This window comes from Rhineura floridana, chromosome 17 (assembly GCF_030035675.1).
Source record: "Rhineura floridana isolate rRhiFlo1 chromosome 17, rRhiFlo1.hap2, whole genome shotgun sequence".
In the NCBI taxonomy this organism is placed as follows: domain Eukaryota; kingdom Metazoa; phylum Chordata; class Lepidosauria; order Squamata; family Rhineuridae; genus Rhineura; species Rhineura floridana.
Window position 1 is genome coordinate 46821 of NC_084496.1, and position 13576 is coordinate 60396.

Below are 13576 nucleotides of genomic sequence, written 5' to 3' on the forward strand. Positions count from 1 at the left end.
AGTTAAGTCTTAAAGGAAGAAAGTGAGACGCAAAGCTTTATAGAAACAGTTTATTTACTCTAAACAGCAACACAGACAAAACGCCATAAACACAAAGGAAGTGATGCAGAATCAAAATGCTGACTGACTTTGGATCTGAGCTTTTAAGCAACAACGACCTAATTTCTTATTGATAGAAAACCAAAGGGGGTGGAGGGCATGTTTTTTCTTCTTACAGCCAAGTAGAGGCAAAATAAAACTTCTAAACAGATTAAAGCATGCCTGCACCAGAGAGCAAAGAAACTAGAGATATTAGTGAATTTATAGAAGTATAAAAGTTTATAGTTTTACAGCAGTTGAAATACTGACATCAATATTAAAATAAAAGCAAGTTTTACATAACAATCAAAAATACAAAAGACTGAAGGAAGAGACCCTGTATGAAAAAACGGGGGGGGGGATTCAGCAAATTTAGAACTGTGTACAAGTGGCGAATATGGAAAATGGCACACATACAACCCCCTCCCCCCAAGTGACTATTAATTGTACATAGTGACAATAGGTTTGCAAAAGTTTTGTAAACAAGTTCTTGCTAATTAATCCCTTCCTTTAAGATGCTGGATGACAGGAGTTTATGATGGTGCAAACTTCTTGGCTTGTGCTCGAACCCTCTTTTCATATTCCACTCTGTTTTGGCTAAAAAGAGAAAGGTGACTTGACTTTCAAAGATCAGAGTACACAAGGTGTTCTGTATCAAGTTCTCTCTAGCATTGAGCTAAAGATAATCAAGTAATGAAGATCCCACAGTAAGAATACTCAGAACACTGGTATCTAACAGAACTCCCAATAGTTACTCGACTGGAAACAGAAAAGTTATAAGACAGACATGCATTAGGAATGTCTCATTTTACAAGCAATAGTAGTCCCTTTCCGCTATCACAGACTATCTGCAGAACATGGTATTGGAGTTTCAGACACATCAGCACACGTACTAACAGTTCCTAGGAACCAAACCACCCACGTTAGTCTTGTACAGTCACACCTATTTGAAAATTTATTTTTTTGGGGGGGAGGAGGAAGAGATTGGGTAGGGCAAGGGAACTACACTCACAACAGGGAGGGACCACAAGGTATGGGGGGAAAAGCATTTCTATGTGCACATATTTTCATCCCATTGCATTTGCCTCAGAGCCTTTGGCTAACATTCCCTCAAGCCCAGGAATCTTCCTTTAACAAAAAAAAGGTGACCTCAGTGGCCAAGCGTGCCTTTTACCAGCTTCAGCTGGTAAGACAGCTGTAGCCATTTCTGGACTGGGATAGCCTGACCACTGGTGTCCATGCACTAGTAACCACCAGGCTGGGTTACTATAATGCCCTCTATGTGGGGCTGCCCTTCAGGCTGGTCTGGAAGCTGCAGCGGGTCCAAAATATAGTAGCATGACTGCTCACTGGGGCAGGGTATTGCCAACATGTTACCCCGCTGCTGAAAGAATTGCACTGGCTCCCCATTAGCTAAGGTCAAGGTTCTGGTTTTGGTGTACAAAGCCATATACAGCTTGGGACAAGGATACCTGAAAGATAGTCTAACCCTTTATATACCCAGTTGGTCACTGTGCTCTGCAGGTGAGGGCTTCCGGCAGACATCAGGAGATCCATTCCATGCAACCAGTGGAACATTAGTGTAGTAGTACCTACTCTTTGAAATTACCTCCCCTTAAATATTAGACAGGCGACATCTCATCTTTTTGGCACCTATTGAAGACCTTCCTCTTTAAATAGAAACCTTATCCCAGTCTGTGTCTATGTTGCAATTGCTTTTTAAGATGTTTTTAAAGCTTTTTTTAAAAAAATGTTTTGTTTTAATATACAGACATACCCCACTTTAACATACGCAATGGGACGTGTATGTAAAGTGAAAATGTACTTAAAGTGAAGCAATTATCTATGCATGTACTGCACTGCAATCACCACTAGATGGCAGCAGCGTCATGCCATTAAGTGTCCGTAAGGGGTATGGTGGCGTATGGAGCATGTATATTATAGCAAGGCGACGTTAAGTGAAGCGACGTTAAGCAGGGTATGCCTGTATTTTAAAGTCTGTTTTTAAGATGTTTTAGAGTGTTCTTGCTTCCTGCCCTGGGTTCTTACTGGGAGGAAGGGGAGAATAAAAATTTAATAATAGCAACTACAGCCCTGCAGCAAACTGGCCCCTACTGGGTCACTTTCTGTTCCTCCCACAATCCAGTAACCTCCACTTAAACTTTCTCAGTATACCACTGGATCAGAAACCACAATGTGTTCTTCTCCAAGAGCCAGTGCAGCACATTGCCCAGGTGTGTGATCCGGAAAGGACAAACACCCCCGCCCCAGCAGCTGCTATTTGCATTTTTATCTAGTTTGGCCTGAAGGTGCTACACAAATACTTACGGTATTATGAGTAACAGGAAAGAGACATCATGGGTATTTAGAGCCCCCTTTAAGAGGATGCACCACACAGTCTATTGTCACTGCAGTATGAAAGGCAATCACTTTCACAATCGGAACAGGGTGAAGTTGCTTTCAAGTCTAGTCCTCAGAACTGTTTTGTGACCATTAACGGGCTCCTACTCACCAGTAGATTGTGTAAGCCTCTGCTTGAGCTGGGTCCTGAATATTTGGTTCATTTAGGAGTTCTTGAATTCCTAACAAGATCTATCAGCACAGGGAAAAAAGCAGCAGCACACTTCATGTGAGTATACCTACTATAAAACGTAGATTGTCGTCTGCATGAGGAAAACTAAATACTTTTAAAATCACATATTTTAAAATTTAATCTTAATTATTAAGTGCTCTCTAAAATTTAGAAAGTCTATAAACAGTCTCTAAAAGCTGAATCTATGAAATTCTCAAATATGAGGAGATAAAGTTTGCTTTTCCAAGTATGAATTGAGGTCCACACATTCAATTTTCATGTCAAGGAGAAACACTGGGTTGTAGCCAACTAAATACTACTCAGAGTAGGCCCAAATCAGGCATGTCATTTAATTTCAGTGGGTTGACTCAGAGGATAATTTAACATTGGATAAAACCCACTGTTTGCTCAGTAAATAATCTTGCTTTCTGTCCAATCCTATGTAAGTTTACTAAGAAGGACTCCATTTGGTTGCAATCAGATGTGTTAAGTATATGCATTTGCTCAGGGATCTAGATGAACTGACAGCAGCCAGGGGCCAAGTTCGCTGGTACAGCACATGCTTTTCATGCAGAAGGTCCCAGGCTCAATCTCCAGATTAAAAACAACAGGAAGGAAGTCAGGAAAAATGATTTGCCTAAGATCCTGGCGAGATGCTGCTAGTCAGAACAGGCAATTCTAGGCTAGCTGGGCAAAAAACCTCACCTGGCCTAAGGCAGCTCCCTGTATCCCAGCAGAAAAATCGTCAGGAAAAAGAACAAATTTAAATCAGTTTGATTTAAATATACCCACCCTGTGGACTCCCTAGGCCAGCCTTTCCCAACTAGTGGGCGACCAGGTGTTGTTGGACCACAACTCCCATCAGCCTCAGCCAGCATTGCCAATGGTCAGGAAAGATGGGAATTGTGGTCCAACAACATCTGGTGGCCCACTAGTTGGGAAACGCTGCCCTAGGCAAATCACTATCCTAGCCTCCCATAGCCCTCAGGATTCTACAGCAAACCAGGGGATGTAGAGCACCACGTGTGAGAAAAATGCATACCTGTTTAATTGTGATTGCAGGCCTCCAATCCTTATCCTCTTCTAGGATGGACAGACACACTGTGCCTGAAGGATACACATTTGGATGAAATAAAGGTGGCTCAAATTTGCCTGCACAAAAGGAGACCCAGTTCAGACATAAAACCGAACAATTTTATGGAAAGGCTTCATCCAACATTACGGGACAACTCCAATGCTGAAACAAACTTTTTGCCATCACGCAACTTGTGCTCCAGGGTCAGCAGGAAAGGAGTGATTCGTGTTCAACAACATTGGCCATGGGATACATTGGCTCTGCTGCTCCTTCTCTGTAGAAAACTGAATTAATCCCTGTCTGACTCAAAAGGCCTCAAGTAAATGAGGATTTGCAAAAATCTCACTTGGATCCACCAAGCAGCACACAACTGTTCTCTCTCAGAGAGTAGGAATAAACGGACAGTTCTCCCAATGGAGGGCTGTAGAAAGTGGAGTCTCTCAAGGATCGGTATTGGGACCTTACTTTTCAACTTGTTCATTAATGACCTAGAATTAGGAGCGAGCAGTGAAGTGGCCAAGTTTGCTGACGACACTAAATTGTTCAGGGTTGTTAAAACAAAAAGGGACTGTGAAGAGCTCCAAAAAGACCTCTCCAAACTGAGTGAATGGGTGGAAAAATGGCAAATGCAATTCAATATAAACAAGTGTAAAATTATGCATATTGGAGCAAAAAATCTTAATTTCACATATACGCTCATGGGGTCTGAACTGGCGGTGACCGACCAGGAGAGACCTCGGGGTTGTAGTGGACAGCACGATGAAAATGTCGACCCAGTGTGCGGCAGCTGTGAAAAAGGCAAATTCCATGCTAGCGATAATTAGGAAAGGTATTGAAAATAAAACAGCCGATATCATAATGCCGTTGTATAAATCTATGGTGCGGCCACATTTGGAATACTGTGTACAGTTCTGGTCGCCTCATCTCAAAAAGGATATTATAGAGTTGGAAAAGGTTCAGAAGAGGGCAACCAGAATGATCAAGGGGATGGAGCGACTCCCTTACGAGGAAAGGTTGCAGCATTTGGGGCTTTTTAGTTTAGAGAAAAGGCGGGTCAGAGGAGACATGATAGAAGTGTATAAAATTATGCATGGCATTGCGAAAGTGGATAGAGAAAAGTTCTTCTCCCTCTCTCATAATATTAGAACTCGTGGACATTCAAAGAAGCTGAATGTTGGAAGATTCAGGACAGACAAAAGGAAGTACTTCTTTACTCAGCGCATAGTTAAACTATGGAATTTGCTCCCACAAGATGCAGTAATGGCCACCAGCTTGGACGGCTTTAAAAGAAGATTAGACAAATTCATGGAGGACAGGGCTATCAATGGCTACTAGCCATGATGGCTGTGCTGTGCCACCCTAGTCAGAGGCAGCATGCTTCTGAAAACCAGTTGCCGGAAGCCTCAGGAGGGGAGAGTGTTCTTGCACTCGGGTCCTGCTTGCGGGCTTCCCCCAGGCACCTGGTTGGCCACTGCGAGAACAGGATGCTGGACTAGATGGGCCACTGGCCTGATCCAGCAGGCTCTTCTTATGTTCTTATGTTCTCTCTCAAGTGAAGCTGTTTTAGAGCAGCAACAGCAGCCACCCGCAATGTAAAGAACTGCTGCTCCAACACCTCTTACACTGATGGGCAGGGAGTATATTTCTGCTGAATACATTTGTAACAAGACCAAGTTAGCCATTAAAGTAAAAAAGAAACAACTGTAAAGGCAACTGACTAAAGGCAGTGAAGCATAGAAAACAGTTTAAAAATACATCTTTTTATTAAATTTATATCATATACCTCCTCCAAACAGGAGCCCAGGGCAGCTTTATCCTTGTTTTAAATCCATTAGAGGAAATAATAAAACATTTATTAAACTATTTCTATCTCAACTTTCACCCACAAAGCCCTGTTAAAAACTATGAATCAGCAAACATGAAGAAACCCAAAATTTAAGGACCCTCTGGGGCTCCAAAAACTCTGAAAACAATACAGTCTTTTCCTGTCACTTGAGGACTATTTTCCAGAGCTTCTAGCCATAACCCTTATCCTAATCTTGGAATAAAACCAAGGGATGAAAATAACAGAGACAGAGCTCCAGTAGTCTCTAGGCGATTTATATGAGTTTTTTTAAAAAAATAAAAAACAGGATGGATGGTGATATAATGTAACAAACAGTCCAAAAGCAGATTATGAGTCCCAGAAGTCATACCACATGAAATGCATCCAGTTTAGTTCTACCTTGAATCAATCATTTAAAAAGTGTGATTTTTTTCCAAAATGGCAATGTTCCAGATATTCTTATACCAGAGGGAAATGTTCATTTTCCAAAGTTTTCCACGTTTGAGCAATTGAAAGATGAGCAGCGAATAAAAGAAACATTACGAGATCTTTAAATAAAATATCAGAGTTACAATAATCAAAAATTGAAAGAAGGGCCAACTGGGGTAACATCTGAATAGGAACGCAGATAATTGTATATATTTCTTCAGAAACCTCAGTCCACCATAGATGAAAATATGTACCATGGACTCCACACCCTCTCCAACCATCTGGAGAAAGACCATAAGTAATGCATGAAAGCTGGACCGAGGTCCTGTACCATCAATGAGAGAGTTTGAGCATAGCTTCTCTGACAAATGCTGATACAGATTTATATGATTTTTTAAGCCATATATTTGACCCCTGACTGTCTTCAAACTGAAGCCCATGCTCTTGGCTATTTATACAAGTTGATCTCATATGACTCACATTTTGGAGGTGATGAAGGATAATCATCCTTGAAAAGCATCCGTAACTTAAATAAGCCTCCTTCCCATGGTGTCTGTCAGGAGAGCAAAGAACAAGTTAGAAATCTGTAAGTGATCTCAAGGTTTGAGGTGCCTAGGCCAGCATACTCTCTGGAGAGTATAATGAGCATAACAGGCAGATAATAATAATAATAATAATAATAATAATTTAATTTGTGGGTCGCCTATCTGGCCAATGGCCACTCTAGGCGACGTACAATTTAACAACAATACATTACATCATAATAAAATACATCATAAAATACAATATAACAATAAAACAGTTCCAGTACAGAGTAGTAGGCTATTCGTCGTAAAAATTTAACCCTCCCCGAAGTCCCAAAGGCCTGTCTGAAGAGCCACGTCTTCAAAGCTTGGCGGAATACATTCAGGGAAGGGGCATGTCGAAGGTCATACGGGAGGGAGTTCCAGAGAGTGGGGGCCGCCACTGAAAATGCCCTCTCTCTTGTCCCCGCCAACCTAGCTGTTTTAGTTGGCGGGATTGAGAGAAGGTCCTGTGTGGCTGATCTTGTTGGGCGGCATGGTTGGTGGCGCTGGAGGCGCTCCATCAGGTAAACTGGGCCGAGACCGTATAGGGATTTAAAGGTTAATACCAACACCTTGAATTGGGCCCGGAAAATAACTGGAAGCCAGTGTAGGTCGAACAACACTGGAGTGATGTGTTCCCGGCGGCGACAGTTTGTAAGTAGTCGAGCCGCAGCATTTTGTATAAGTTATAATTTCTGGACCGTTTTCAAGGGTAACCCCACGTAGAGCGCATTACAGTAATCCAACCGAGAGGTGACCAGGGCATGTACCACAAGTGGGAGCTGATGAGCAGGAAGGTAGGGCTGCAGTCTACGAATGAGGTGTAATTGATACCAAGCTGCCCGGCTCACTGCCGAAATCTGAGCCTCCATGGACAGCTTGGAATCAAGAACAACCCCAAGGCTGTGGACCTGGTCTTTCAGGGGCAATTTCACCCCATCGAACACCAGGTCAACATCTCCCAACCTTCCCTTGTCTCCCACAAGTAGCACCTCAGTCTTATCAGGATTCAACTTCAGCCTGTTCCTTCCCATCCATCCACTCACGGATTCCAGGCACTTGGACATGGTCTCCACAGCTGACTCTGGTGAAGATTTAAACGAGAGATAGAGCTGAGTGTCATCCGCATATTGGTGACACTGCAGCCCAAATCTCCTGATGATTGTCCCCAGCGGCTTCATATAGATATTAAATAGCATGGGAGAGAGGATAGAGCCCTGTGGCACACCACAATTGAGAGGCCAAGGGTCTGAAACTTCCTCCCCCAATGCTACCTGTTGATGCCTATCAGAAAGAAAGGAATGGAACCACCGTAGTACAGTGCCTCCTATTCCCGATTCCTCCAGGCGATGTAAAAAGATACTGTGGTCGACAGTATCAAAAGCCGCTGAGAGATCGAGGAGGACAAGAAAGGTGAATTCTCCCCTATCTAATGCCCTCCTCATATCATCAACCAGACCGACCAATGCTGTTTCAGTTCCATGTCCAGTCCTGAAACCCGATTGGTATGGATCCAAATAATCCGTTTCATCCAAGTGTGTCGACAACTGATTAGCCACCACTCGCTCAATGATCTTGCCCAGGAATGGTAGATTCGAAATTGGGCAAAAGTTATTCAAAACCCTCATACATACTTTAAGATAGGCTACAGCAGCAGCAAAGTATTTCAAATCAACTTTTTAAAAAGTTACATTAGGTTAGAATATTGCTTCTCTTACTGCTTTAAGGTTATCCCCCCTTTTGAAGGCATGTTAATCTTTCCTTCTGTGCAGTCCTTATTAGCCTGTTCAAACATAATGAACAGTCACAACTCTAGTCTTGCTAATACAAACGTTCCCATTAAGAGCAGAACTACAGCTAGAATTCTAAAAACCATCCATGGCTTAGGTTTCTTAGGAGACGGGTGGCAACCAGTTGCAGAATGGCCAGTGAAAGATCCAGCTCAGTAATGACTACATTTGAGCATCTAGAATCATGATTTCTGTTTGTAATTACAATAAATTTTGTGTTGACAGTTAAGACAAGTAAATCCAAGTGTTAAACTGTATTGAGTATTTTTCACATTTCAAACATGGAAACATTTTGATATAACACAAGTATCCTTCATCTAGTATACACCAAACACAACATTAAATTTTTCCAAGAACAGAACAGTAACACTGATTAAAAGCAGGCATCCAAAACCTTACCCCTTTCTTTCCTGGAATAGCACATTCCCAATTCATGAGATTCATTGTACCATCTGGATTTTTTGTTGGTACTGCTACAAAACCCTAAAACAATTAAAAGATTGGCTGAACAAGATACCAGACATCATACCAGCACAGGAGCACTTACTAATAAAATGACCAAGTCACATAACTTCATGCTCCAACATGCAATGCAAGAGAACTGGAAGCAAAAACTTTGACCGCAACGCATCAATGGACCACTAGCCAGATTCCAGTGGACCACCTATAGTATCCCACGGTTGCTTAAATTTTTGGAAAGAATGCTGGCCCTTGACGTTATCAAAGGCACTCAGAATACTTTGAAAATAATCCATTATGCCTCGTCTGCTTGAGGTATGGAGTATGCTGCTCCACTTGCATTGTAAATTTGAAAACATACGCATCACAGATGTCCAAGTTTAAGACAAACATTTGCAGAACTGAACTCAGCCCAGCCCTGTGGCAGAATGGCTGTCAACAAGTAAGATGGAATGAGGCTTTTCTGCTACCATAACTAAACATAAAGCATTTAGAATATACTTCAGAGTGTAAATATTATTACAGTTTGGGTATTTGGAAATAGTTGCCATTTTATGTTTCTGCTACCTGCTATAGGTCTCCTAGAGCAGAGTTCTTCAAGCTTGGGTCCCCAGATGTTGTTGGACTACAACTCTCATCATCCCTAGCCAGCTTAGCCAATGGCCAGGGTTTGTGGGAGCTGCAGTCTGACAACATCTGAGGATGCAAGTCCTAGAGATATATTACTGATTTAGGTCTAAGGCTGCAATCCAAAACATGTCTGCTCAGAAGTTAGCTCCATTGGGTTCAATGAGATTTACTCCCAAGTAAGTGTGTACTGGATTGCAGCCTAAGACTATTTAGCATTTCACTATAACCCTGGCATATTTTTTACTGATCCGTGTTTAAGGCTACAATCTAATGCAAAGTTACCTGGGAGTAAGTCCCACTGAACTCAATGGGGCTTACTTCTGAGTACACATGTTTTGGATTGCAGCCAAAGTTGTGTACTTCTTTCTTTGTCCTCAAACATTTCATTTGAAGAAGAAAAAACACCAAGCCTCTCTCCTGAACTACTTTTTCCCTGTGGATTGGTGCAGACCATTCACAACCACATTTGCGATGGGCATCATTTTTAGGAAGAGCAGGCACCGTCGTGTCAGAAGCCCTCCCTCGAGGCCCCTGCGCCATTTCCTTGGCGGGTATGTGGGTGGGAGGGAGGCCCTGCTGCTGCCGCCACTTACGAACGGGTGGTCCTTCCTCCAGGCTTTCCTCTCCTGCGCAAGTCTGCTCAGCGCGATCCCCGACATCTTCACGGTCCTCCTGCAAGGCAAACGGCTGCCCGTCAGGGCGGAGGAAGCTTCCATGCCGCGGGCCGGCGGGGCGGGCAGGGAGACAACAGGCCGGCTGTTGGGCTGCCCCGCAGGCCTGTCAGCCCTCCCCAAGCCGGGCACGTTGTTATCGGGCAGGCCAGAGAAAGGAAAGCGCCTGCCGCCCGTCGAGCTCCAGGCAGCCGCAGGCAGGACCCGCTCCGCGCTAGAGGCGCCCGCGACAGGGAGGGGCCGGCCCGAGAGCCGGAGTGCGCCGGCCGAGGCGCTGCCGCTGCAGACGGGGTGGCAGTGCGGGGCCCTCCGACGCCTCCCGCAGGTGGCGCGCGCGCGTGCGTACCAGGCCCGGCGAGGCGACGGAGGGCCCGCCGGCGGCGCCCGAGAAAGCGCAGGCGGCCTGGCGAGGCCTAGACCGGCGCCCACCAGCCGGCCGAGCAGCCGCCCCTGACCTTGACGCGAGGAGTGAGGAATCGAGAACGGAGTCCCGGGCGGCGGCGGCGGCGGGAGCGGCAGAGCCTGCGCGTGTATGTGGGGGGATCTTACCAGCGCCCCCTCCCCCTCCCCCTCGGCTCCCGCCAGAGGCCCCCCTCCCCCCTCACCGAGTAGCGGCCGCAGCAGCAGCTCCCGCGCGTGTCCCGGATTCAGGCGGCGGCGGCTAATGACCCGGATGTTCCCCGCTCGCCTCCCCCCCCTTTGTCTCAAGCCAGGCCTTTCCCTCGCAGGAAGCGGAGCGCATCGGCACGGAGCGTCCCTCGGCGCTACCCGTCCGCGTAACAGCGCCTGCGCACTGCGTGCGTTCTTCAGCGCCACTGCCCGCCCCGAGATGCAGGCTCCGCCCATGGGTGGAGCGAATTCGCAGCCAATCCGCAGGGCTGGGCGGTCACGAGGCCTGGTTGCCATAACGACCGGAGCCGCTCTGGGATCCAGGATGTAGCCCAGCGGCCCCTCGTATGGAAACCCCGCCCCTCCCAGCCGGCCGCCGCCACACGTGGAGCAGAAAAGGCACGCTCTGCACCTGTTCAGAGGTACTGCCAACTGTCTTCGAGGCAGCCGCAGGGGGAAGGGGAGGGGGAAGCGCGGCGGGTCCAGGGGGCAGGACCCGAGGGGGAGGGGAAAGACTGGGCGAAACCAGCGGATTCCGCGTAAACAGAGCGCACGCCGTCCTCGAAAGGAAGACCCCGACAGCGCCTTCATTTGAATGGAAGCGTTTATTTCGTGCAATTTACAAGAAGCTAGGGTCACGAAACGTTTAAAAAAAATCCACACATTTTAGTAATATATTTGTTCCAAAACTGACGGATACGCACATCCCTCTGAAAAGAAAATAGAGAACCCTACAAAGGAATTCTCCAGGAAACCTTTTCCATTTTGTTCTGTTCACAGCCATAGCAGAGGTACACCGGGCATGTCAGATTCCAAACTGCTGTAATGAGAACACTTCAAAGATAATGAACTGGCACAAAAAAAACTATTATTGCTAATCCAATTTCTGGGAAATGAGACTGCAAGCCCTCTTGGACACATCACATAACAAGTATTGATGCAATTTCCCCCCAGGAAAGTAAACTAGGGGGGGGCAGGGAGAGCCTAGTTTCAAATTAGTCTCAAGTTATCAACATCTTTACTCTCCCAGTGCATGCCTGCCTGCCTGGGGAAAATGCTCACACGCTGAGCCTATTTCAGCATAGGGAAAAGCCTGCTGGATCAGACCAAAAGCCAACCAGATGCCCTCCCCTGGGGAGTCCATAGGCAGGGCATGAGGGCAACAGCCTTACATTCTAAGGCTTAGTGTATGTGAGCGTGGATCAGTCATCCCAACTAGTACCAATGATTCCAGGTTTGTATTTGAAAAGTTTAAAAAACAAACAAGCCATGCATTAGATGTTCAGATTTGCCTGTTCTTCAGGTGGATGGAAATTCTAGTCCTTGGTAAGCACAGTGAAAACTCCACCTTTAATAAACTTAGCCCAAAAGCAATGATGAATTATCTATTTGGAAAGATAGATAACACCCATTTATACAAATATGCCAGTTAGTCTTTAAATCCTGGCATGTTCAGACATGCATTTTGGGCTACATCTGCTACTGTAGCTTTTTCCTTGTCACTAGGCCTCACTGAAATGGAAGCAATTTTTCATTAACTTGCATTGAAGCTCTGGGGAAAGGCTAGCCCTTCATATTTCTACTGTGCCACAAGTAAATCCAGGTAGCCCTTTCTCATACTTAGAGCAAGTTGTCACATAAACCAAGGCACCCATGTTTCCCTACATAAATGCACAGAGATGGAATCTGTCTTACCACCACCTTAAACCTGCCCTAAAGCAGAATCCAGAGATGCTCAAGATAGTGGGATAGCGGAGTAGAACTGAAAAAAGGACCACTTCAGGGCTTGTTTCAAATCCATTTTCTGTTTGCAGCAGGAGAAGTAGCCCAGATGAAAATTTTCAGGCTCCAGCCCTCTTCACCATCACATATACAGCTGTGAAAAATATGTTTAGTTAAGCAACAGTTCTAAAACCAGAATTCAAATGAATGAAGACTAAATTGGGATCCAAAGTATTCCAGGTTAAGTCTCCTTTGTGTGTTCAGACTGATCCTGTCCCAGAAGGCAGGGCCCGTAAAATATTCTGGATCTGCCCTCTACCAGCAGGATTAGCCCATCTTCCTGGAGCCATGGTAGCAATCTGCTTTTCTCTGTTGCGCTGAGAAAAGACAAGTAGAGAAGCACAGAACAGGAAACAAAACAGGAAACTGGGATGTTCATTGCTCTGCACTCACTTCATCCAAGGCCTCAGGGAAAGATAATCTGTACAGGGCTTCACCAGACACAGAAGCGCTTCACATCTGTAGCCACCCAGCACCAGCAGCCCACAACTCTGGGGCTGTAACAGCCACCTTGCTGCATCATAAAAAGCTTCTTCCTGGGAGAAGGTGCACAAATTAGGCTTCCTCAGGTAGTATCCAAGATGAGCTGGCCTGAGAGCAGGGAGCAGGGCAATTCCCTTGGCCCAGAATCTGTGCAGTGATTGTGGATCTCATAGGCAGGAGGCCTGCTAACCATACGCACTTAGTCCAGCAGCCACATAACCACCTCTCAGGGGAGTTCTGGTTCCTGATTCCTGCATGTGTTAAGCTACAACAGCCAAACCTTTGAGGCAGAGCACAGCTCTGCTTGCTCAGCCACAAATGGAGAACCTCTTCCCCTCTAGATGCTGTTGATCTCCATCCAACTCCCATCAGCCCTCTCTAGTATGATGGAATCTGTGATCAGGGTCCCCCTCCCAGGTTCCCCAGCCCTGACAAAGGTGATGGTGGGATGTCACTCACCAGGGATTCACCACTCCACACTTAAAGCCATCTATTCCAGGCAATACCATTGCCATTGAACTCAGTTTCTGCTCCAGTTCAAATAACACAGGCCCAGTTTAAGAGTTACTCACATGCTAATCACTCATGGTTTCAAGCAAGAGTGAGC

General features: G+C 45.6%; 1 protein-coding gene across 1 annotated transcript; it reads right to left on the reverse strand.

Annotated features, from left to right (window-relative positions):
- Positions 1-36: 36 nt before the first annotated feature.
- On the reverse strand, positions 37-10905 carry UBE2I (ubiquitin conjugating enzyme E2 I). Its single transcript, XM_061599170.1, has 7 exons — positions 10701-10905; positions 10018-10096; positions 8735-8818; positions 6460-6532; positions 3693-3802; positions 2591-2670; positions 37-675 (listed from the first exon to the last, which is right to left on the reverse strand). The coding sequence occupies exons 2-7, from the start codon at positions 10081-10083 to the stop codon at positions 612-614; spliced, it is 477 nt and encodes a 158-aa protein (XP_061455154.1). The 5' UTR covers positions 10084-10096; positions 10701-10905; the 3' UTR covers positions 37-611.
- Positions 10906-13576: the final 2671 nt, after the last annotated feature.

Coding starts and splice junctions, on each gene's coding strand:
- UBE2I (XM_061599170.1), bottom strand. CDS start 10,083: ATGTCGGGGATCGCGCTGAGCAGACTTGCGCAGGAGAGGAAAGCCTGG. Junction 8,819..10,017: donor GGAGGAAGGACCACCCGTTC/GTAAGTGGCGGC, acceptor TAATTGTTTTAG/GGTTTTGTAGCAGTACCAAC. Junction 676..2,590: donor GAGGCTTACACAATCTACTG/GTGAGTAGGAGC, acceptor TTCTCTTTTTAG/CCAAAACAGAGTGGAATATG.